Source organism: Asparagus officinalis, chromosome 9 (genome assembly GCF_001876935.1).
Source record: "Asparagus officinalis chromosome 9, Aspof.V1, whole genome shotgun sequence".
Lineage (NCBI taxonomy): Eukaryota > Viridiplantae > Streptophyta > Magnoliopsida > Asparagales > Asparagaceae > Asparagus > Asparagus officinalis.
In genome coordinates this window covers 56,571,999-56,598,935 of record NC_033802.1, presented here as the reverse complement: position 1 = coordinate 56,598,935, position 26,937 = coordinate 56,571,999, and the positions used below count along the sequence as shown (strand labels likewise).

The 26,937-nt window shown below is 37.2% G+C and overlaps 1 protein-coding gene and 1 long non-coding RNA gene across 2 annotated transcripts; one reads left to right on the top strand and one right to left on the bottom strand.

Annotated features, from left to right (window-relative positions):
- LOC109823831 (fidgetin-like protein 1) lies at positions 1 to 23,147 on the bottom strand. The gene is made up of 12 exons (XM_020390229.1): positions 22,988 to 23,147; positions 22,214 to 22,630; positions 15,570 to 15,814; positions 9,529 to 9,656; positions 9,309 to 9,427; positions 9,135 to 9,227; positions 5,638 to 5,739; positions 5,464 to 5,566; positions 5,258 to 5,341; positions 5,092 to 5,187; positions 4,865 to 4,992; positions 1 to 337 (listed from the first exon to the last, which is right to left on the bottom strand). Exons 1-12 carry the CDS (start codon positions 23,060 to 23,062, stop codon positions 236 to 238), a joined length of 1,692 nt encoding a protein of 563 aa, XP_020245818.1. The 5' UTR covers positions 23,063 to 23,147; the 3' UTR covers positions 1 to 235.
- On the top strand, positions 1,570 to 3,226 carry LOC109823832. Its single transcript, XR_002242485.1, has 3 exons — positions 1,570 to 2,247; positions 2,350 to 2,574; positions 2,662 to 3,226. It is a non-coding gene; the product is annotated as an uncharacterized LOC109823832 (long non-coding RNA).

Genomic DNA, 26,937 nt, shown 5'->3' with positions numbered 1-26,937 from the left:
TGAGCAAATAGGACCTACTGGCTACCTTGAGTTCAGCTTGTTACCAATGGAACCAACCAAATTCTAGCTGAACATTGAACGAAACATACACTGTTTACCAAGAAAAAAAAATTACCCGACAACACTTTGTGTAAATGTAGTAAAAAAAATTTAAACAATTTATAAGTTCAAATTAATATGGGAACCACTCTTCAAATAAAGATTTTGCCACGTAAATGTGCAAAAGCAAATTTATCTACATTGATAAGCTCCCGAACTGTTTGTTCCACTCCTCATATGCACCCAACTCATTCAGAGAAACTGAGGGCCTCACCTCTTGCAATGCATCCTCAAAATCCTAGAAAACAACAACAAAGAAAAGTAAAAAGTCAGCTGTTAAAGACATGGTTCACTCCATCAAAATGAAGGAATTATAAGTTCAAGGATGCAACCGTTAGGAGCAACTAATAATTGTATGGTCATGTAGAATGAAGATCACTAAATGCATTAGTAAGAAGTGATAAAATTATTGGTAATAAAACAAAAAGGACTAGAGGAAGGTCTAAGAGAACTTGGTTGAAAATAATTAAGAAGAATATGATAGTAGTTAGTTTAACAGAAGAGATGATGATTCGTGGAATTAAAGGGAAGAATAGGAAAAATTCTGAAAATAGACCACATTTGCTAAATATTTAGCAAAATCGACCTCTTTTTGGCCTATTGGCCAAAAAGAGGTCGATTTTCAAAAAAGTGGCTTGAAAACATACGGGATTACTAGTCCCGTATGTTTTCAACACAGTAATTACAGATTAGAAAACATACGGGACTAGTAGTCCCGTATGTTTTCTGTCATATTTTTGGTGGCTCACCAAAATGTACGGGACTACTAGTCCCGTACATTTTGCAGAGCCAACCTACCCATTTATACGGGACTACTAGTCCCGTAAAAATGTCGAAATAAATCAACTCTATGCCCTAAATTCCGCTATTCCCCTTTAAATTAAACTTCTCTCTCCACCTTCACTCTCAAACCCATCTCATCTCTTCAACTTCACTCCCAAACTCATCTCACCCCCTCCCAAACCCATTGAAATCTCTCCCAAACCCGATTTCCACACCCAAACCCAATCTCCATCTCTCCCAAATCAATCTCCATCTCTCCCAAACCCAATCTCTCTCTCCCAAAGCTAACTCACCCCCTCCTCCCTCAAATCTAACGCCGAACTTGATCTCCAACGCCAACGAAATCCGATTTCGACAAGGTAACAATTTCAATTTTTTTTATAAATTTCTCCCATTTCGTTTAGTTAATATGTATATTTAGAGGAATATCTAGAGGAAATAATGAATTATATCATCAATTTGTAAAATATCTAATTTGTATACGTTAAATTTTAATTCTTCAGTTAAAATGACGAATGAAATTCCGATTATTTGCTTATTCAATGGGAAATTGAGTGTTGGAATGAATAATTTGCCTATATATGATGGGCTTATTCAATGGGAAATTGAGTGTTGGAATGAATAATTTGCCTATATATGATGGAGGCTCTAGGAAAATGTTCATGTTGTCTGAATAATTTGCCTATATATGATGGAGGCTCTAGGAAAATGTTCATGTTGTCTAGAAATTACAATTTCGATAGAATGATAGAGCAAATGTACAGAGTTACCATAATTAATCATGCCGAAAATGTCATTAAGGTCTTTTGTAATTGTCCAATAAATAAAAAAAGAACAATTGCGGTAGAGATCACCACTGATGAAGAATTGAATGACATGATACAACTTATGGATAAACAAATCGCAATTGAGTTGTTCATTGAAAATATTCCGAAGTCTGGGGTTGTCGAAGTTTCGTATGCTCACGGAGAGTTCTCTCGCATGCTTAAAAGTCAAATCTCGTTATCTCAATGCGTTAATGGATAGATGAAGGCCCGAGACTAACACTTTTCATCTACGTGTTGGGAAGGCAACTATTACTCTTCAGGATGTAGCAGTGATCCTAGGACTCCGCATTGATGGTCCTTGTGTCACGGGGACAGATAGGCATGTTTGGCGGGATGTATGTGACAATTTGTTAGGACTATCACCGGAGTCCTTGCCTGGAGGGTATATTAGATTGAAATGGCTAAAAGAGAATTTTGCTAACTCATTGCTACACGATGCATCAGAAGTCATGATCCAACAACATGCTAGAGCATATATTTTGCACATGATCGGGACGGTTCTTTTTCCCGATTCAAGTAAACATAAAGTGCATTTGAGGTAAGACAGGTCATAAATTGTTATTACTTTTATACTTTGATAAGAAGATATTTTTTCTCACTATTTTTAGAAAATCGGACTAACTTCCACATTTTTCAATAGGTGGTTACCACTTCTCGAAGACTTTGACGTGTGTGGGACATTATCCTGGGGTAGTGCTGTTTTAGCATATCTATATCGAGAAATGTCAAAGGTTGCTTTAATGCAAAATAAAGAGCTCAAAGGCTGTTTGACATTGTTACAAGTTTAGGCATGGGAGAGACTGGTTTTGAAACCGCGATTATGCGCGATCCGAGAGTTGGATGGACAGATTCCACTAGGCTGCAGGTAAAATTCCGCGAATTTAATCTCGTTTGATATTTTATTTTTCATTTAAACTTTTGAACAAAAATCTATCGTATATAAAACTTACAGATGGAATATCACTAAAGCCTATAATGAGGTCCCGGCTAGACAGTTAGACTTTTACAGAGGGGAGCTCGACCGAATGAAAATTTTTCAGGTATGAATTTGAATTACAATCGTTTAAAGCTATCGATATATTTCAAATAACAGTTAATATATGGATTATTTTACAGTTCGAGTGGCAGCCATACGCACCTTACCTACATCGTCTACCGCTGATTTGTATGGAGGGACACGACATATGGCGGTCCAGAGTTCCTCTCATTTGTTTCGAAATTGTGGAGATGCACGTACCCGATCGTGTGTTTAGACAGTTTGGACTCACACAGCATGCTCCACAATTGGTCGAACAAATAGAGAGAAAGGCGTCTAAAGGTGGACATCAGATTAACTGGCAGCGCATGCATCAATCATACATAGCTCGGTGGAATGATCGGCATCAACTTATTGTCGATCCGTTTTATCCTCCGATGCAGGAAGTCGATTACATAAGATGGTATTGGGGGGTTACCCGACGTTGGATAATCACCCAAATTGCGCCCCCAGTCGACGAAATCGAGATTCACAACCAACAATCTCGATATGTACCAAGAGGGTTAGATGAGAGGTGATGGGTAAGTAAATTGCTATAAATTATAATAGATTTTTTAATCTTTATGTTAGCTTTTGGTTTCTTATATGAAGCAATATTTTTATGTAATTGTAGATAGACGCATTGGACGATATAGTGAGGATTGCAAATGAGGGTATAACTACCGCCATAAGAGATTCTGTAGACGTATCGATATTGCAGCGGATAGTGAAGAGAGTTCGTAGAGCTTTTCAACAAACTCATGAGGATCGATATGAAGGTCGTGAGCAGGTGGATCTTGAAGATACTACATATGTGCGCCAACGTAGACATGATAGATCTTGCACGCACGACGATAAAGCTGGCCCGTCACAACAAGCTGGTCCGTCACAACAAGCTGGTCCGTCACAGCCCCACACACAACCGGAGAGCGAGCATATACAAGCTCAAGACGAAGGGGACCGCCGACGATCTCAGCCGGTGCGAAGGCCGACACAACGGGGGAGGGGTAGATTTTTCCTTTGTTAGTTTTTCCATGTAGATTATATATTGTCGTATGGATTTATTGATGCATTTGGATTTATTCTACTTAAGCTACATATTATCGTATGGTTAGACTTAATGCATTTGGAATTATTTTGTGCTGATGTGAATTTTGGTAGAATTTTGGATGTGATGTTGTGATGATGTATTGTGTTGTGATAATGTGTATTTTTTTGATTTGTGTTATAATGTTCTAATTTTATAACTTTTATCAATGTATACAATGTTAGATGATATATTGTGGCAAAAATTTTGATAAAAATTTTGGTTGTATGCTCAGCTAGAGGGTCATGCATTTTTTGTGCATGTTTTGTCTCAGCCCAGCAAAAATACGGGACTACTAGTCCCGTATGTTTGATGGGCAGAGGCAAATTGCCTCTGCAAAATATACGGGACTACTTGACTAGTAGTCCCGTATATTTGCTAGCCGAGACAAATTACCTCTGTAAATTGTGCGGGACTACTAGTCTCATATATTTGGTTGCAGAAGCAAATTGGCTCTGCAATATGTACGGGACTAGTAGTCCCGTACATTTTGATGCCACCAAAAATATGACAGAAAACATACGGGACTACTAGTCCCGTATGTTTTCTAATCTGTAATTATTGTGTTGAAAACATACGGGACCAGTGGTCCCGTATGTTTTCAAGCCACTTTTTTGAAAATCGACCTCTTTTTGGCCAATAGGTCAAAAAGAGGTCGATTTTGCTAAATATTTAGCAAAATGGTCGATTTTGCTAAATATTTAGCAAATGTGGTCTATTTTCAGAATTTTTCCGGAAGAATAAGATTCATGTAAAGACCCTAAAAAAGTTTGTACAAGGGGCTCGTTGTTTTAAATTTTGTTTGGTTTGTAAGAAGATTATGCTTGTAGCTGAGAATATTTAGAAGGCATGTACACCTGCAGCTATATGTTCCGTTATAAGGGCAATTTTTTACAACTGAAGTAAATAATACACAGTTGCGACGAAACAGAAGTTGTAACTGTAACTATAACTGCCTTTCTAGGAATTTCCCCTCCGCAGTTGAAGTTGCAAATTTCAGTATTCCAACAAGTAATTTTATTGACACATATAAAGTGCTAGTGTAAAGGCAACCTGAAGAGTCACTGGGCGCATATCCTCCTTTTTGAGCTGTGTAATCTCAATGCCTTGCCTCAGGGCTTCTCGTAGAGGTCCCATAGAAGCATCTTTCACTAAGTTCTTCATGTCTGACCCTGAATACCCTGAGAAATCACAAATAATATGCAGTATGAGAGGACGATGGAAACTTACGATATGCTAATAACCATGTCAACAATTGAAAATTGTAGCGGAGTAATAACCTTCTGTTAGTTTGCAGATTGACTGAGTGTCGTCCTCGGAGAGCCTGAACAGGCCATCCTTCTCCAAAAGATTTCGGACAATCCAGGCTCGTGCTTCTTCATAACCAATCAAGCAGTTCATTAAAATACTTGGGATATAGATTGAAATTTCCAAGTCAAAATTTACCTGAAGAAGGGAGAGGTATATACAGTCTCTTTGTGAGTCGCCTTCGTGCTGCTTCGTCAAGCTCCTGAGGTCTATTGGTTGCTCCTATAAAAAAAATAATAGAGAACAAATCAAAAATAGTTCATGTGATAATCCATGAAGTTCATAGCAAAAGATTGACGGAATTAACTGACGAATAGTATAGATCCAATATATTCCTTGGTTACCTATAAGTAAAATCTGTTCACTTCCATTGTCAAAGCCTTCCATTTCAATAAGAAACTGTGTCTTTAATCTCCTACTCGATTCATGTTCACCATCCGACTTCCGCTGCAACAAAAATTATACTCTTGAGTCTGCAATGTTGATGGTCTACAGACTCAATGAGTTTAACAAGATACCTGTGACAGTAGAGAATCTATTTCATCCACAAATATTACAGCAGGCTGGCGGCAGCAGGCAACCCCAAAAAGAGCCCTCACAAGCTTTTCACCCTCACCAATCTACAAAAGAAATCAGATGTTTTCTTGGAAATGGTCCAGAATAGACTTCCCAGTGATAGTGGCAGAACAAATTTTCATCACAAATGAATAATCATGAATTGATACCACAACTAACAAAAGGTAAAAGAAAGGGAGTATATTTTATGTGAAACTATTTTCGCTATTGTTGAGAATATAGAAGGTGTCTCAACGTATCCTAGTCATGGTTCAGTCAATCTTAGAAAAATAAATTATGAGTTGCTTTCAGGAGCAAATTTCACAAGCAAAGGTTTGCAGGTTGAGTAGCAGCTTTTGAGTTGGTAGAAGACCAAGTGACCTTTGTAAGTTGTATATTGAAGTAGTATGTAGCATCAAATGATTAAGAACGAAAATATTTTATCAAATGCATTTTTGATAAAGCATAGCCCAGTTAAAGTCTCAGGAGTCCAACCCTTTCATCATTCCTTAAGGCTAAGTTTGATTCGAGTGGAAATGAAAGAGAAGGAAAATGAAAAAGAAAGGAAAAGGAAAAGGAAAAGGAAAAGGAAAAGAAAGATAAGTAGGATTCTTTTAGAATTTTGGTTAGGATTAAAGTTGTGAGAAAATTTTGAAGGAAAATAATGAAAAAAACAATATCTCTCGCTTGCTAATACACTAAAATGATATTAAAAAATGCAATTAATTTTATTATATAGTGATCTATATTAATTTATTAATTTTCCAATTATTTTCAATTTTCAAATTCTTTTTTTTAATGAAGGTGTACAGATCACACACAAAGGTTGTCGGTCTTCATATTAAAAAAAACTTATGGAAGGCTTTTTAAAATAATTCATATAGGACGAAAGTAGAAGATTCTACATACTTACCGTAAATTTAAACCATTACAAACAGTACATAAAACCAATTCAAACAGTAAAAATTAATGCAAGCATATCTCAGTATGAAATTCAAATCAATACAAATAGTACATAAAACTAATGCAAACAGTTAAAAGCAGTGCAAATAAACAAAATTAATACAACCAATACAAACAACTTTGGAAGTCATTATAACAAAATATTGAATAACATATATAATTCAATACAAGTATAAAATTCAAATGTGTTATGACAAGTGTAGAAGTTTAATTTCTCAATATACGACTTGTTATAGATTGCCGCAATAAGATCTCCTTTCCTTCTCTACTCAAATATAACTTTTGTAAATCTGCGGGCTAAACTTATGAATATAGCAGTGATTTGATTGTTTCCCGTGGCGCCTACAAGCAACCAAGTGAGCAATTTTAAGCCATTACCTATTCTATGTGGGGCCCACATTGTAGTGAATAAACTTTACAGCAAATACACAAGGGCTGCGCCTCCTCTTCTCCTTCTCCTCGAAAAAATTTTGCCTGCTTTCGCTGGGTTCCGGCGAGGAAAAGGTTCGGGAAATTTTCAATCGTCTTTTTCTCCTGGAATCCCCAATTTCCTTTTCTTTTTATTTTTCTTTTTTTTCTAACCAAACAGCAGAAAATTGTTTTCTCCTTAACTTCCTTTTCTTCAGTTTTCGTTCGAACCAAACAGGGCCTAATGAATGCAATTTCTGAATGCAAGAAGTTTACCAAATTGTCAAGACTAATTTAAATAATTGATAACTCAGTTGATTTAGTTTGTAGTACAACCTCAATCTGTAGAAAGATCAGCTGAGGTGGGAGGGAGAAGGATATCATAACAATCATACAAGAAGAGGCCCGTGAGAAATGATTCCATTTAAATGTGAAGTGAAATGCTATAGAACAGCCCAATGCAAATAGCATATATCACTACTGAAATTGTTGTCACTGATTGCTACGTAGATTTCACATTACAAGGGCTTCGATGACATTGAAAAATCAAGAAAAGGAAAAACTATTGGAGTATAAGGAAGTAGATTTCTAACCGCATGCAGATACAGAAAAGATGCCACTTTACCACACGTAAATTGGAGAAAATGAACACGTGCCTAGAAAGTATCATCACTATGAGATATAACCCATGTACATTAGTACATATATGCAAATGACACATAAAATATAGGGTTAATTACAGAAAACCCCATGGACTTTTGGGGATTTGCAATAAACCCACATCAACTTTTGTTATTCCACTAAACCACCTTGGACTCTAGGAGTTATTGCACATAACCCTCCTGAGCTTTTTTTCTTGCCAAATTTCACATGAAAATTCCCCATTTAATCTCCAAATTAGCACCATCAATTTCTAACATATTATATGGCAAGCATGTGCCAAAAAAATGAAAATAATCCCTTAGTCTAGAAAAACCCATTTTTCGTTTTTAATAAAAGGGTTTTTTTTTGGGAGTAAGAAGGGAATTTTCGTCTTCTTTTTCTATCCTATGCTTACCCATTCACACATTAGAGTTGATGGTGGAATATGAGGATTAAAAGATAAATTTTCAAGTAAGATTTAGTAAAATAAAAAATTTCAGGGGGCTTTAGGTGCAATAACTCCTAAAGTTCAGGGGGGCCTAGTGGAATTAAAAAAAATCAATGGGAGTTTACTGCAACTCCCCAAAAGTTCATGGGGGTTTCTGTAATTAACGCTAAAATATATCAAAAATATACTTGTGTAGATATTATGACATAAGTACATCTGCTAAGGCTTTTATACAGCCCTCCCAGTCTTGATCAAAGCAGGGAAGGTCATTGAGTACAACCTTAAGTCAAGAACACCCTCAAGGATAGAGCAAACTTTACAATAAGTTGTTAACCGAGATTGGAGATCAAACTAGTCTGTGCTGAGTACCTAAAACAATTATAGGCAGAGTGGTTTGCCATAGGGTATACAAGGACAGCTAGGAACCATGCCTTGTTAGTCACAGACACTGCTCATGCGACCATGATACAATATTCCGAAAGTACCCGCAATGCAAAAGAATAGTGAGGAAAAGAAGGCAGAAATTTTTCCTATATCAAATCTGAATCCTCTCCAAGGTGAAAATAAGTCAAATACTTGAATTGAAGAATGATCCATATCAAGATAACATCAGAAAAATGGCACAGACTACAATGGCATGTCCATCCGTTTAAATCAAGCAGTTGGAATAAGCATGGGGTGAAACTGCTTCCAAATTCACATTTTATGCTGAAAAATTGTGATCTTTCCACTTAGTTCAGAAGAAATTTATGCCATGTCTGTGTGTTTTTTTAAAATATAAACAAGTCATATATTGGCAGTTTTCTATTATCAGGAATCGTAATAGCATGCAATTACACGTGGCCCTCTTAAACTAGTACCAAGCGAAGAATGTTACTCTGGCCCCAATATAATATTTCTATTCATTTATAGTAAGTATGCATTTCAATAGGCACTTTTGCTAAATGGCCTTGAAGTACAGGCACAATCAGAAATATTCAGGAGAAAATGAGTACTTACCCACTTGCTTGTCAATGAACTAGCAGAAATGTAAAAGAATGTCGCTTTTGCTTCTCCAGCAATGGCTTTCCCAATCATGGTTTTACCAGTACCCTGAGACAGAGTAATTAATCACTAAAACCTAAAACAGTAATTCCACGATACCTTTGATTCTTTGTAAAACAATGAACTTACAGGAGGACCAAAAAGAAGAAGACCTCTTCCTGGAGACCGACAGCCATGGAATATGTCGGGACGTAAAAGAGGCCATATAACCATTTCTGTCACGCATTTCTTGGCATGATCCAATCCAGCTATATACAATATCAATCATGGCATTAACTCGTGTTCTTCCAAGAAATGAACAAGCACAAAAAATACATTAAGACAATAATTTCCAGAAGGTCTGAATTACCAATATCGTTCCAGCGAACATTAGGATCCTTATCCATTATCTCATTGCTCACATGTTCAATAAGACGAGGCTCAAGATTCCTCAACTTCTCAGGAAGCTCACCATCAGGACCACATAACATTTCTAAACTGAATTTGAGACCCAACGATAAGCAGATAGGAATGAATGATAGTGAAATACATGAGTTCACATGCATATAGTAATTGGGTATTATATACGTAGAAACGTAACTCCTTAAAATGATTTACAAACATAAACAGTGCACATGAATCAAATGCAAGGTCCAATAAAATTTTTACATTCATTATTTATTGGAGGAAATTCTAGTTTATGTAAATGTAAAACCCCGTGAATTTAAAAATATGTTGATAAATAATAATAAATATGTTATATGGTGATAAATAACATTTATTAATGTTTGAGTATGCTAGAAATTGATTTCAGATCAATTCAATGTATATATGTGAATATAGGAGTGAAATCATGCACTATATACACGAGCCTGGTATCTGAAAAAACAACCAGTTAAGAGTATATGTGTTTTACACAACGATGTAGTGGAATTTGGAAAAACTCAAAAGACCAAAGTTGTAGGTCTCTTCAACAGTTTTCCAATAAATCTTAAATCACCTCATTCTGAGGTCGGATGAGAAAAATACAGTCAAAATACCGAAGATGGTTTTCCCAGTCAGACTAAGTTTCCTGGTTCGGGTCAAACAAGTTTTGTTTCAGATTTGCCTCTATAAATACCTGTATTTTTCACGAAAATTCTTCTCTTTGATGATATCTCTAAACTCTAGCAGCCATCCTATCCCCTCAAAAACCCTAGATCAATTTCTTGTGAGTTTTGTGAAGCAAACATACCGACACGAAGGCGAGATCATCGACGTGTGGCAAGAGAGAACGGTTTGTTTGCACCTTTGGATCGCTTGTTGTTCGTTTCAGAGGCTTGCACACGAGATTAAGGCAAGATCACCTCTGTCCAAACCTATCCCTAAATTAAAAATCATATTTTTATGTAATATATGTGTCTAATTTCATGTTTAGGGTAAGATCTAACGTGTTAGAACTTAATTTATGATGTTCATGCCCTAAACTCATATCAAGAACAATAGAACGAATCTGAAACTAGTATATTAACATGATCATGATCGTTAGAATTTATTTTAATGAGTTAATTACAGTTTAATATGATTTATATGCTTTAGATTGTCGAAATAAATAAGAATTAGGTTGATTTGCATGTTAAACCTTAGATCTATGTGTTCATGTGATTCATCTTGTTTAAACAAACTCTTGGTTAAATATACATGACAATGGAATCAAAGTTTTATTCATATAATCTGATAAAAACCCGAGTTTTTAAAGAAAACACGAGAGAAGAACAAACTGTGTATTTTCGGCCTATTCAGTCGACTGAAGTTGTCATCAGTCGACTGACGGGAGGTCATCAGTCGACATCAGTCGACTGACGGGCTCGTGTTTGCCCTGTTATTTTGTGAACAACCCTATCAGTCGACCGATGAGGTTGTCGGTCGACTGATCAGGTCGGTTTTTGTGAGATTGAATCTTTTACTTGTGTGTTCGTTTGGTGAGCATTTTTTTACAAGACGTGAGTTGATATTCACGTATAGTTCGAGGAGTACACGTACGGGGATTGAGTATGCATGATTACATTGTTTGGGGTATCTAAATAAGTTACAATTGTTAAGAGTAACGGCTATTATTATATATTATAATTATGATCGGTTGGATGGGGTTAGTGAGGTCCCGCAATGAGACCGCAGATGGACTATACTCCGAGTGCTTTAGTCGGGTCATGCAATAAGACCGCAGATAGACTACACTTCTTTATCAGTCCGCATGAAGATGCGCAGAGGTTGATATATCTATTTATCGGTCCGTATAGAGATGCGCAGAGGTTGATATACCTATCTATCGATCCGCATGAAGATGCACAGAGGTTAAAATACCTATTTATCGGTCCGCACGAAGATGCGCAAAGGTTGATATACCAAACTATCGGTCCGCATGGTTACGCGATAAGTTATTATACTTAGTTACCGGTCCGCACGGGAGTGCGATGAATTGACATACCTAGTTATTGGTCCGCACGGGAGTGCAATGAACTGACATCTATTTACCGGTCCGCACGGGGGTGCGATAAGTTGAAGTATTCCGGAGAAGGACGATTCAATAAATAACCTAAGTGTAGGTGAATATTGATATCATCGATATGATCCATTATGAAAGTATTTCACACCTTAGATACACGAGTGTGTCGATATCTGTTTTACCCACTAAGGGTAGTATGAGGAGTTGATATGATATTTTTGGAGATGTATGATGTGGTATTTCCTGTATTATCTTTCTTATATTCATTTATTCTTAGTTTTAGAGTTAATATTTAGCGATTCATAATTTGAGACATATTGTATATACATGAGAGTTTTCTTATTTGGATTATTTCGCTCGACGTACCAGTCTCGTGTTGTGAGTTTCTAATTATTGATTTTCTTTAGATTGTTTATTTCTAGTTCGGTGTTAATGTTTAGGTATCTACAATTTAAGACATATGATATACATGAAGGTTTTCTTGTTTGGATTATTTTACTCGATGTACTACGTCTCGTTTTGTAGGTGTCTAAATATTGATTCTATTAGATACGGGGGAAATGAACTAGGTAGACTATGCACTTATAGGTAGAGCCTCCATCATACTTAGTATTTCTTTCCTTGGGGACGGATGGAGATGATCTTGCTATAGCGTTTTGACGCTTTTGTTGTTCTTTTTGTTTTAAACTTTTTTTCAGGCAGCAAAGTTTCGAAGAGCCGCAGATTTACGGACTTTCAGTATAGTCGTTGTCATTTTATTTATTAGTTACTTTTGCTCCACCGATGTTTAGTCTTGTATTTAGTGGATTATTAGATTTGTATTTTATTTTGAGAGTTGAGAACCTATGTATTTTCATTTGACTCGGTGTATTGAGACGTTTATCTTTTTGTATCAGATTGTTGAATAACTTTACTCAGTTGAGACTTGATCATTTATGAGACTTATCATTTACTTCCATGTCTGATTTTCTATGTTCATCTCTTTTATATCTGCTTCTACATGTACTGTTTTATTTGATTCCACTACAGAGATATTTCTGTGATAGTGAAACATATCGTTGCACAGTATGAGTGCATGACAGGTTTGACATCATTGGATTCACCTTGGAGTGCAGCCTTGTGTGAACCCATGGACGTCACAGTAAAAAAGAAAGAACACGTTCGCATGATCTTTTAAGTGCATGACAATTCAAACTAACTTAATCAACTTATGAATACGTCTAAAGCGAGGTAACAAGTACTAACCATGCAAAACTAATGTAAATTGCATATTTTGATTTAGAACTCAATTGAATTTCATTTGCAATGCTCAATTGGCTATCATTGAAAACTAGTTCTTACTTGATAATGTGAAGTGCGCTCAGGAGATCGTCTATCATTTTCACTCCAACAATGATGATGTGCTTTTAAACCTTGACTTTAAAAAGACATTTGACTCAGTAAGTTGGCAAATCATCTTAGAAACGCTAAAGAGTGTGGTTTCGGTCTTATACGGTTGCATTAGATATCTTTCTCTATCAATGTCCACATCCTCAGTCAACATAAATGGTGAAAAGGTCTTATATTCAGTGTAAAAAAGGGCTAAGAAAAGGAGATCCTCTCTCACCCCTCTTCTTTATAATTATCGCGGATGTTCTTACCAAAATCCTCCAGAAAGCAGGTATGAGTAGCATTGTAAAATACATACATGAACTTCCTTCGCCGATAATCTTGTTAGCCCTTACTATGCTGATGATACTCTTAATAGTTAATTCTCATGCCTAGAGATAGATTGTCACTTGTGTTTGAAGCTTATCCTATATGGTTCTCAATCAATAATCTGGCCTCAAAATTGATTTCCACGAATCTGCCGTCTACAACTTTTCTCATACACATGACATGGGTGAGCAAGCATTCTGATTTTAGATGCAAGCTTGGTACACCTCCATTCACACCATCGTTGCGCGACTCCCCGAGCCCCCTCGAACCATGGAACAGTTCCCGTGAACCGATTCCCGATACATTTGCGAACCAATTCCCTCTGATACACGAATCAGTTCCCCAAAAATAGCATACCACTAACAAGTATGCTAAATGCAAAGTCTTTTTAAGTGCACATGCGCAAGGTGCAATGCAATATGTGCAATTAAGTAAAGGGAGACACACAATAGAGTATATGAGCCAATGACTATACTCTAACAAAACACGTATGTTAATTAAATATAAAACGAAACAATGATCCTAAAACGAGCTCTATGAAAAAAACGGAACAAAGAAACAAACTCCATCCAAAAAATATATTTAAATATTTTGTATGAAAAAAATATTAAAATTCATAATTAGCTTTCTAGCTTTCCACTATATTCTTTGAAAAACTTTAAGCACACCTGAAAAAATTTACAATGTACCACTAACCGAACTTGCACATCGAAACAAGCAACCTCTAACGAATCCAAATTTTCTAAGTGACGAATTGCGTACCCGAATTCGTATAGTGACACGCTACGTACCGCGTACTGTGTAACTATGATTCACACATTTGGGAATTCCAATCAAATCTACAAAACCATCTCGCTCAGATGGCAACCTGTTATTAATTGTGTTGATAGAAGGCTAGTTGCTTGGAAAGGAACTTCTCTCTCTAGAGGAGGTAGGTTAACTCTTGTTAATTTATTCCTTTCTGCTATCCCTCTTCACCATATGTCATTTTACCATCTTCTGTATTGGGTGATAAAACACATTGATCATATTCATTGAGGCTTTTTTGGAAAGATAAGGAGGCTAATGGTGCATTTTATTTAGTAAAATAAAATGGAAGAGGATGTGTAGGAGTAAAGAAATTGGAGGTATTGGTGTCCTTCATCGAACAATTCAATATCTATCTCCTCTCTAAATAGTGGAGATTTCTAATTAATGGTGAAGTTCCTTGGGAATACTAGCGCAATAAGATTATTACAGAAGATGTTGTATTTGGGATGTCTCGAGCTCCATCTCCGGCTAGGTGTCTCCTTCTTGGAGGCAAGGTTTTAAATATCGGTTATCGGGGATTTATCGGACGGCCAAAATCCTTATCGGATAGTGGAAATCGGGGATATATCGGGGATAAGTAGTATTTATCGGAGTGATATACTGGATGATGTGTATATATAATATACCAATTAAAAAATATAATCTAATCATGCTTAATGAAATATAAACATACCAAAATATAAATCATCATGTTTAGAATCACTAACAAATTGTAGAAAGCGAAACTTGCATCATAGCCTTGAAAAAATATAATGTTAGTCAAAATGGGCCGATAATCCCGATAATCCCGATAACAAAGTCTTACTTATCGGCCGATAAGTGCCGATAACGCCGATAAATCGCCGATAAACCTACAAAAACGATAACCAATTAAAAATCCAATTTATCCTAGCGGAGAGCTCCAAAATCCGATAACTCGGCCGATAATATCGTTTATCGGCCGATATTTAAAACAGTGCTTGGAGGAGTATTCTCAAAGCGAGCGAGATTTTCCTTTCCAGCATCAAGTGAATGTTGGAGTTGGTGACACTGCTAGATTTTGTTTGGATCATTGGATTGAAAATATTGATTTTGCATCCCTCTTTCCTAGACTCTTTCAGAACGCATGGAATCTCAGGAAACCTCACTGGACTTGGTTATGCTCCAAAGTTTAGTCAGTCGCCACCACCTTATTTGCTTTTAATTTACAACAACTCCTCAATGTTTTAAACACACACAGTTGGACTGAAGGACCCGATATTAGAACTTGGAGTTTAATGCAAAGGGTGCCTTCATGGTTATGATGAGGGTGAGGTTATATTTTCATAGTCTAACACTATAGTTCAAAATGTAGTGCTTGAAATCACTATGAATGTTGAAACCCAAAGGTACGAACTATGAATGTCTAACACTATAGTTCAAACTTCAAAGGTACGAACCATTTTCTTGTTGAATCTTCTAATGAATCCTCACATTTCCCTGGAATTCTTGATGTCGTATTTCCTGCATTTCCCCCACTGGATCTGATTGGCGGGACAAAATTACCTCTCAAGCCACGGCGAGATAAACCACCAGACCTCATGCCATAGTTTCTGATGTTCCCAGCAAGATTGTTGTCACTTTGTGGGGACACAGATGCGTTTGAAGAACCTGCAAGACCATGCTTTTGCCTTGTATCCCTTTCCTGAAAAAAAAAATAAGAATTCATAACCAGCAGCATTAAAATCTCTGATTATATGAAATCACAGAATTTAAACTAACGTTAGTTTATTATAAGTTAGCAAAAGAAAGGGAAGAAGATAGAATCTCATGTCACGACTTTCTTATACGTTTTCCCACCACTATCACTGATAATAGCACGTTTGCTAATCCAACTTTAGGATATATGAACCAGATGTGTAACATAGTACGTGCTAACAAATTTTCGCAGTTGCCATTTAGATCGATCTGAAGAGGAGGAAAAGTTTTGCCAAACGCATGATATATTGATTGCTAAATGATACCCAGGTCTTTTCTCATTAGAATGGTTACATAACAGATGCCTGAAATTTGATAGTTTAAAGACAAACTATCAGACTAGCTTTGTCCCCATAAATCGTTGTCATCTTGAGAAAACATGGAAAACATAGAGGCCTGAAGAGTAGATATAAGAATACTCCATAAATTTTGATAAGTATAGTATTTGGAAAAGGCTGTGCTTTCAGATCCAACTACCACTCTAATATCTTCGAAGCCAATAAAGGAAAACATATTTCGCTATATAAATGAAATTATTGTATATGTAAAACCTAACATAGATCTACTGTTCTTTTTAAGGGAGATATTTGCATGTTAATTTAGCTCTGACCATGATCTTGCTATAATCTGTTAATTGTAAGCCAAATAAGGTGGCTGGTGGCAGCCACAGTTTTTGACAAAGGGGATGCCGCAGTTTTTGATGGCCTGATTGACAGAGAAGGAGGCTATAAAAACCTCCTTGCCCTCTTCCCTGAAGATTATCAGAAGCTGCTAAGGAAAAAAAACAGCAGAAGCTTAAGAGTGATTAAGAGAGATTTGTGATTGTAGTTTGGGCAATCTTGTGAGAGAGATTGAGAGTAGAGGAAGAATCAAGAGTGATTTGTTTGTGAGATTATTGAGTGATTGTAATCTCTATTTGTACTCTCCCTCTCTATTAGTGAGATTTATCCCATCTTTGCCCCGTGGACGTAGGCATATTGCCGAACCACGTAAATTTGGTGTCTTGCCTGTTGTAGTACTTGTTTTGATCTCGTTTGTGATTTTCGATTCTGTTACGCAAAACAAGTGGTATCAGAGCTCCGGGTTGGCTTGGGGTTCAATTTTGGAGGATTGGAGGAGAAAGCTAGGGTTTTTACAAGGGATTTCATCTTCCAAGGAGTGGTGGAGAAATCAATTGGAGGATTCGGTGCGGATTCTCATTTGGAGGTACAAACCCTAATTTTGCTCTTTTTCAATTCAAGTTGTAGTTGTGTAATTTGGAGATTAGATTGAAAATGACTGAATCAAGTACATCGGGATCGCCCTTGACTAAGGCGATACAAAGGTTGAGCATTAATAATACAAAAATTAATGTTCAAAAATTTGATGGCAATATAAATTTTGGTTTGTGGAGGTGTCAAGTGATAGATGCATTAGATGCCCAAAATTTGGAGGAGACTCTTGAATTACTAGAGAAACCCGATGATATGGAGGATAATATTTGAAAAAAAATAAATAGTAGAGCATGTAGGGTTATTAGATCATGTTTGACGTCGGATTTGATTTATAATGTAATGAATGAAACATCGGCGAAACGGTTGTGGGAAAAACTCAATGACAATTATTTGACGAAAAGCATTGAGAATAGACTTCATTTAAAGAAGAGGTTTTACCAATTCAAAATGAAGAGGGGAGTTTCAATTAGAGAACATGTTAATAATTTCACAAAATTGCTATCGGATATGGCCAATATGGATATCATGGTAGAGGATGAAGATAAAGCGATGTTGTTATTATGTTCATTGCCAGAGGATGATTATGGTACCTTTGTCCTTACAATGATTAATGGTAGAACCATTGTCAGTTATAAAGAGGTGACCTCAGCATTGGTTAATTATGAGTTGAGAAAGAGTGACAGTGAACCCTTCGAGAATGCATCAGGAGATGTATTGACAGTGAGAGGCCGTAGTTCAAACCGCCGTCAGTTTAATCGCTCAAAATCAAAGCATAGAGATGACCATAAGAGTGTTGGTAGGAATCAATGAGCTTTTTGTAAAAAAGATGGACATTGGAAGAATGAATGGCCAAAGTTGAAGGATAGAGCTGGAAAAAATAAAGAAAAAGCTGTACAAGCTTCAGAGGAGAATGTTGCCAAAGCTAGTAGCGACAATTCAGATTTGGATTCTTCGGGCTACTCATGTCCTGCATTACCGTCAATGTGTTATGCCGACTCTATGGAGTAGATGATGAATTCGAGTGTTACATACCATATTTACACTAGAAGGGATTGGTTCTCCAGCTTTGAGGAGTTGGAAAGAAAGGATGTCGTGCTCATGAGAAATGATCACGTATATCCTATTGGTGGTATTGGAACAGTTCGGATCAGGATGTGTGACGAGGTGACTAGGGAGCTGAAGGAAGTGAGGTTCGTTCCTTAGTTGACGAAAAAAATCATTTCTCTTGGAACTTTGGAGGCAGCAGGTTGTAGGGTGATATTGGAGAATGCAACTCTGAATGTCACAAAAGGGTCCATGGTGGTGATGAGAGGTGTTAGGAAAAACTATCTTTACTATTTGAAGGGTAAGACAATAACAGGAGGTCTGGCAGCTTTAATTACCACAGAGGAGGATACTACCAGCTTATGACATATGAGATTGGGACACACTGGTGATAAGTCCTTGCAGGCATTGGCAAAACAGGGGCTGCTGAATGGTACAAAGACCTGCAAGATGGAGCTGTGTGAACACTGCATAGTTGGGAAGAAGACGAAGGTGAAGTTCGGCACCGCAATTCACAACACCCAAGGTATATTAGATTATGTTCATACTGATGTTTGGGGTCCTTTCAAGAACACATCTCTTGGTGGGGCTAATTATTTTGTCACTTTCATTGATGACTATTTCAGGAGAAATTGGGTATACCCTATAAAGCATAAATATGAGGTCCAGGATATATTTGTGGAGTGGAAAAAGAAAATAGAGCTGCAGATATGTAAAAAGGTGAAAGTACTCCGTTCGGACAATGGTGAAGAGTACAAAAGTTATCTATTTCTGCAGTTTTGTCGGGATCACGGCATTAGGCGACACTTCACAGTTAGGAAGACACCGCAACAAAACGGGGTGACCGAGAGATTAAATCGTACCTTGCTGGAGAAAGTACGTTGTATGCTCTCACAGAGTAGATTGGCTAGATCCTTTTGGGCAGAGATATTGGTTTATGCGAGCCATCTCATAAATAGGTTGTCGTACACTGCGATACATGGGAAGACTCCCATAGATGTATGGTCTGGTTTTGTAGCTAGTGATTATGATTTGATTCGGATTTTTGGGTGTCTAGCTTACTATCATGTGAATGATGGGAAATTAAATCCGAGGGCAAAAAAACAGTCTTTGTGGGCTTTAGAGATGGAGTCAAATGCTTCAAATTGTGGGACTAACAAAACAAGAAGATGATCATTAGCAGAGATGTCACTTTTGATGAGGCACACATGATGAGGCCTCAAGTTCCTTAGCAGGTGGAGGAAGGTCAGACTAACGGGATATCGTAAGAGGTAGAGGATGATGTGACTCTACACACTTTAGATGACATTATATCCATTAAGGCTCTTACAGAGGTGACACTGGGAGGAGACGTGATTACAGATGGGCAGGTGAATGATACAGTGGATGTTAGGACTCAGGAACATTGTCATGTTCAGGAGTCCATTGTAGCTAATAGAACGAGAAAAGTTATTCGTTGGCCAGCTAGATATGATGATGTGATGATTGCATATGCTTTGTCAGTTGAGGTCATTGATGATTTGGTTCCTTCTACATATAAGGAAGTAGAGTCAAGCTCTGATTCAATCAGGTGGAGGAAAGCTATGGAGGAGGAGATGCACTCTCTTCAGAAGAACGATACTTGGGAACTTGCAAAGCTATCGAAGGGTAAAAAAACAATTGGATGCAAGTGGGTATATGCAAAGAAAGAAGGATCTTCTAATGGAGACATTCGATACAAAGCCAGATTGGCGGCCAAAGGGTATGCCCAGCTTGAGGGCATAGATTATAATGAAGTATTCTTACCGGTCATGAAACATTCGTCGATAAAGATACTATTGGCTTTGGTGGCACAGCTGGATTTGGATTTGGTCCAGATGGATGTGAAGACAGCTTTTCTACATGGAGACTTAGAAGAGGAGATCTATATGTTACAACCTATGGGATTCAAAGCTGCAGGAAATGATGATTTGGTATGCAAACTGAAAAAATCTCTTTATGGATTAAAGCAATCACCGCGACAATGATACAAGAGATTCGACAGTTTTATGATTGGCGAAGGGTATACGAGGAGTCCATATGACCCATGTATTTATATGCACAAGCTACAAAATGGTGAGTATATTTATTTATTGTTATATGTTGACGATATGCTCATTGCTTCCAGGATTACTTTAGCTATTAGAAAGTTAAAAAATGAGCTGTCATCCGAATTTAAGATGAAGGATCTTGAAGAAGCAAGGAAGATATTAGGTATGGAGATTGAGAGAGACAGGGTGAAGGGAAGATTGAAGTTGACGCAGAGGAGCTACTTGCAGAAGATGCTAAAGAAATTTAATTTTAATGGCAATGCCAAGACGGTGAGTACTCCATTAGCTCCCCATTTTAAGCTTCCAGCTAAGCTGTCACATGTTTTAGTTGAGGATCGTGATTACATGTCCAAAATTTCATATACCAATACGGTGGGTAGTTTGATGTATGCGATGGTGTGTACGAGGCCAGATTTATCACAGGCCATGAGCATGGTGTCTAGGTATATGCACGACCCAGGGAAGGGTCATTGGGAGGCCGTAAAATGGATTCTACGGTATATCAAAGGTACCGTGGATGTTGGTTTGGTATTTCAGAAGAATAAGAAGATTGTGCAGGATTGTGTTGGCTATGTGGATTGTGATTATGCGGGAGATCTTGACAAGCGCCGGTCTACTACAGGATATGTGTTTACATTGGCAGGAGCACTGGTGTGTTGGAGATGTACACTTCAGTCTACAACGGCTCTCTTCACTACGGAGGCGGAGTATATGGCATTGACTGAAGCTGTGAATGAGGCTTTGTGGTTGCAAGGATTATTAGAAGACACGAGGATTACACAAGATATCATCAGGGTAAATTGTGATAGCATGTCAGCTATTTTTTTAGCAAAGAACGAGGTATATCATGCATGAACAAAGCACATTGATGTCAGATTCCACTTTGTTCGAGACGTCTTGGATGATGGAGATGTTAGATTGGAGAAGATCTACACAAAGGACAATCCGACAGGTATGTTGACCAAAGTTGTCACGGGAGTGAAATTTGGTCATTGCTTGGAGTTATTGAACATTCTTCGATGTTGAGGGCCTTTGGAGGCTATTTGGATGAACTACGTGAGGCTTGATTTCTTGGGCAAGAGGATACATAGGCAGTCAGTTAGATGCAACCAGTTTGATGAGTTCATACCGACATGGTGGAGTTCGTTCAAGTTCTTATTTGGGTTCCCGACTTGTTGTGGATTGAGTCTGTTATCGTGGATTTGTTCTGCTTCGTACTGGACGCAACAAGTGGGACATTTGGTTGATATTGGTGTCGGCTCAGTTTTTTTTTGGAAAAACTTCACCGAGGTGGAGATTGTAAGTCAAATAAGGTGGCTGGTGGCTGCCACAGTTTTTGACAAAGGGGATGCCGTAGTTTTTGATAGCCTGATTATTTTGACAAAGGGGGGGAGTTTTGTGGCCTGATTGATGGCCTGATTGACAGAGAAGGAGGCTATAAAAACCTCCTTATTCCTGAAGATTATCAGAAGCTGCTAAGAAAAAAAATAGCAGAAACTTAAGAGTGATTAAGAGAGATTTGTGATTGTAGTTTGGGCAATCTTGTGAGAGAGATTGAGAGTAGAGGAAAAATCAAGAGTGATTTGTTTGTGAGATTATTGAGTGATTATAATCTCTATTTGTACTCTCCCTCTCTATTAGTGAGATTTATCCCCTCCTTGTCCCGTGGACGTAGGCATATTGCCGAACTACGTAAATTAGGTGTCGTGCCTGTTGTAGTACTTGTTTTGATCTTGTTTGAGATTTTCGATTCCGCTGCGCACAACATTAATTGCTTCATCCTCAGTTTGAAAAGATGAATCGAACAGATCAGAGAATTGGGAAAAAAAATGAGAAAGGATTCGTGCACAATTAACATAGTAAACAGGTAAAAAGAAAAATATGTGTGATTATAAAACAGTGGATATACTTTTTTATGGTTTTCCAGAATTTGGACGATTATAAGATGCATCATAATGCAAAAAGCATGCAATCATATAACTCAGCATATATCAGATAGCTTGAGAAATAAAGTAATACCAGTTTTGCTCTTGCAGTCACAAAACTGTTGCCAGAGATCTCTACATTTGCTTCTTCATTACATGATGAAGGTGGTGATTTCACAATTTCACATATTGGGCTTGTAAACTCTGTGTGCCGCCTTTTTGGCCTCAGATTACTCCCATAAGGTTTTTCTTCTTCATCATTCTTGACATCAATGCACTCCACAGATTTAGAACTTTCAGGGTTCGGCAGCTTCTTGTGGGATATATTATTCGCCTTTAGAACCTTGCTACCATATATAGACGTTATCTTTGTCTGTGTCATGAGCTTAGAAGCTCTGGCACTCAACTTTTCATGTTGTGCGTCTGATTCACTTGCTCGCATTTGCTGCTTTTCTGTCATAGAAGATCCCTGAGGAGAGAATATATTGGCATCTGATGTGGTGTTGGAGATCTAAGAAATATCAAAGGGAATTTATAATTAGGAAGAAATATCAAAGGGAATTTATAATTAGGACAAAAGATAGTTTTTTTATTCCAGTTCAAAAGGCAGCTTCATTTATACAGCATTTAAAAATCTGCCAGAATGCTAGATAGGTAATTAAACAAGTTTACTTTTACTCCAAAAAGATTAAACGTTTCTTTGAGAATCAGTTGAATAACCGGTACGTGTGTGGAAGTGTCTCAATCAATTCAATCCACAGCATACAGGAACTATATTTTAGATAGTAAAGTATAACTAACAGAACATAAATGCAAGCTTAAGATAATTCTCAGGAATAGATTAACAGACAGTAAGAAGTTTACATACCAACTGGCCTGTAGTATTTCCGTTTGATCTGTCAAAGATATGATGGAAGTACTTTGACTGCTTAATCATCTCCATATCAATGTCCACTTTTTGCGTAAAGACATGGCCACGTTCTCTTTTTGCTTGTTCAAATGCCTGGCTGAATTCATAAGCTACTATATCTTAGCCCTTAGGATGTGTAGAAGGGGAAAAAAATTAAAACCTGAAAGTAACGCCTCGTTTGTTACGTGGGAATGAGTGGAAACGGAATGTGATTCCAACTTCTCATTCATGCTTATCAAACATGATGTATTTTTGGATGCTAGAAATATCATTCCCACTTCTCACCAATTCACACTTAATGCGGGAATTGCTATTCCCAGTGAGTTATCGAGGAATTGATATTACCACTCAAGTGAGAATGAAAATAATAAAATAAATTCCGGATATGCCCTTCCTAAATATATTCTCACTTAATTCTCTAATCACACTCAAACATGAGAATGAGAATGAGAATGAGCATTCCATTCCCACATCAATTCCATTTCATTCCTACCTTCATTACATTCTCACTTGACTTCATTCCCACATACCAAACGAGGCTTAAGGTCATTTCAGCTTGAAAATAATCTTCAGAAAAAGACGACAATTATGGTGAAGCCATGTCACAACAAAGATGAAACCGGAAAGCACAGAGTAACAAACGTTTCAACTAAGATAAGATTGCAGTTACATATTCAGGCTTGCTTTCATAATTGGTATGTGCAAATCTTGTTAGCACAGCATGGAATATGATTTCACAGGCATCAATAACATATAAAATCTGTTCCGGGGTAATAGAGAGAAAACTGACAACTCAAGCAAGCATATAAATATGCAGAGTGACACATGAATCTAGTTATAAGCAGATATAATTAAATGTGAGTTCACATGTCCGCATTAAACACCGGCGACATTCTTTGCCAGTATGGTACCATATCCCAAGCTAAGGCATTTGAGAATCACAAGCTTCAGGCATACCAGGTTACATATGGGCATTGCAAAGTAAATCATTATAGGTTTATGATGATTACTGCATGTCCATGGCAGTCATTTGAAAATGAAAATAAAATAAAATCTGAAAAAAAGGGTTAAGAAAAAATTAGAGAAAATATAAAAAACTACAGTGCTTATCAATTGCATACTAGTGATGATCTTCAAGAGTCATATGATTTATGACTAACAATAGAAGATGAAAAATTACCGTACCAACTAAGTAATTATACTTAGAGAAGATATATAGAGATATGCTACTAGAACAAACATAAAGAATTAATAAATAAACTGGAAAGATATGTAACCAAATAATCGCTAATTGCCATTAGTGTGTGCTAACCAGAGGGTAATAATTCATGAGTTAGGGATTCTCATCTAGCAAGTTATTTAGGACAACGAACATTGAATTCCAGAAAATCCATTAATATCAACTTCTTGAAACTATTAAATGCCAATGATAAATTTTACTATCTATTTTCCTATTATCTGATAACCTAAACGCAGCCAGTTGAACCCAAAATCCAGAAACTAATCCTGTTAATATTCTTTAAGTCAAAGTGCCCAACCTTAAGCTTTGAACATGCTGATACTAATTCTTCAAGTTGCCAAATTTCAAAACTTTTATTATCAGATTCCAATTTAAATCCCTTTGTTTACCCATAGTTGAGTAAAAAAATTACTAATTATACATTAATAATCAAATACTAACAGTTGCCATTACCATCTGTGAACCACATGATGAGTTGGTCTTTTTCATATAGACAGCTTATTACAATAATAAAATCAAATATTTTACTAATTGTCAATGGTAATTTCTAGTCTCTATTTCCCTAATATCTGATGACTTACATGTAAAAGACAGAGACTCAGCAAACAATTCAAAACTAACCCAACATATTCAATCTGAAAAAAAAAAAAATCAGAAACAATGCATTCAATATATAGTTGAGTCCAAGTGGCCAACCTCAAGCTTTACCAGCTTTCAAATATTTTACATTCAATTGTCAACTAAAAAACCTAAATTCACACAGATCTAAACCAGAAACTAAGCAACTAAAAGGTGAAACTGAATCCAAATTTCTAAGGTTCTAGGGTTTACTAGTCAGAATCGGGTTCTAGCTGGGTAGCACTGACATGGACACGAATACCAACATGGATACGGACACGGACACGGTACTCAGCAAATTAATAGAATGTAGGATAGGGGGACACGGTATATAATACACACACATGATCAAATATTGAACGAAAATACCAAAAACATTTGTGTGCTTCTTTCTATCCATTACAATTAAGAATCAAATTAAATGAAACCAATAATATGATTTAACAACAAAAAGTTTAGTTTTGACTACATGGGATAGTACGATGGGTGTTTTTCAAATATTTAAGTAATGAGTTTTAGTTTTCGGGTTAAAAACCAATTGGTTGTGAACCTAATATTACCAGAGAAACTAGTTTAGGATATAAGTAATGGGGAAATCGGGTTTTCTTTGAACCACAAGTGTCCATGGAGTGTCCGCAGAGAGTCAGTGTCGGACACGTGTCAGACACGGACACAACACCCAAAACGAAGTGTCCGTGTTACCTAGGATTCTTGTGAAAAATATTAAATTCTAATTCTACAATAATTATTAAATTCCACAGAATAATTAATATTGATTTCTTCACTATTAAATGCCCACAGAATTTCCTAATCTATATTTTCATTTCATCTGATAATTTAAGATAAAAGAACTAGGTAATCCAAAACCAAACAAAATGAATGAATAAAAAATATTCAGAAATAAATGTTTTGCTCAACTCTTTCACGAATACCGAATTTAAATCCCTTTACTACCTAACTTGATAACCCTAGTTCTACATAAACCTGGAGAAAAAAATACTGAGCAACTGAATCACAGCATCTGGGGTTTTCCAGGGTTTTAAGGGGGTTTACTGGTAGGAATCAGGTGCGAATGCACAATTCTTTTAAAGCTGTCAAATTCAAGTATTTTCCAGTGAAATGTCAGCTGAAATCCTCAGTTTTAAGAAAGTAAACAATAATCGAAGTCTTCAGGGTTTCTAGGATTTTAAGGGGGTTTACCGGGCCAAAATCGGAAGCTAGTGCACAACACTTTTAAAGTTCTCAAATTAAAAAAATCTTACTATCAAATTTCACTTATTAAAATCCTTAATTTTAAGCAACTAAACTAAGCAGCTGAATCAAAACCGCTATGGTTGCACAATTCATTTAAAGTTGCCAAATTCAAATATTCCACTATTAAATCCCAGCTAAAATCCCTAATTCAAGCAACCCAACGAAACAGCTGAATCAAAATCTCTAGGGTTTCTAGGTATAACGTAGGCCATACGATCGAAGTCGTGCGCCAAGGCACCGAAGCATATGATCTCACCTTCGACTCTACCATCAGATCGAATCGGGTTAATTTATATATTGAAACAATCCTTAGGTTCGTCCGAGAGTCGAGTGAACCCGATCAGAGCGGAGGCCGAGGATCCTCGGCCGCGGACCGGATCGGATCTTTCGGAAGCGGCGAGATCCGACCCGAAGAGGAGCGAGTGGAGCCTCTTAAGGTTGGCGTCCGCTTCCTTTCTCCAGTTGCTCGAGCTCGATTCCACCTCCATTTCCATTTTCTCTCTCCTCTCTCTGTCGTTTTTTCTCTCTCTAGGAAAATGGAGTAGCGCGCGCTATTGGTTTTGGAGTTTTGGGACGCAATTGAACACGTCGGCGGCCACGTCACCTGTCCTCCGATATCTGTCGCGAAAAACCCCCAACCACACCTTGGGACACACCCCCTCTCTCAGCTACAGTGCACGGGGCCCACTTTAAATTTTTTTTAAAATCTAAAGTGGGTCACGTGCACTGTAGCTGAGAGAGGGGGTGTGTCCCAAGGTATGGTTGGGGGTATGCCCGTAGTGTCACTCATCTGTCC

Bases quoted from the DNA above. Each gene is read 5' to 3' on its own strand.
- LOC109823831 (XM_020390229.1), bottom strand. From the start codon at position 23,062: ATGGAGATGATTAAGCAGTCAAAGTACTTCCATCATATCTTTGACAGA. The intron at 22,631-22,987 runs GTATGTAAACTT...GATATTTCTTAG, and splicing joins GAAATACTACAGGCCAGTTG to ATCTCCAACACCACATCAGA. The intron at 9,657-15,569 runs GTTCGTACCTTT...TCTCAAATTCAG, and splicing joins GAAGATTCAACAAGAAAATG to TTTAGAAATGTTATGTGGTC.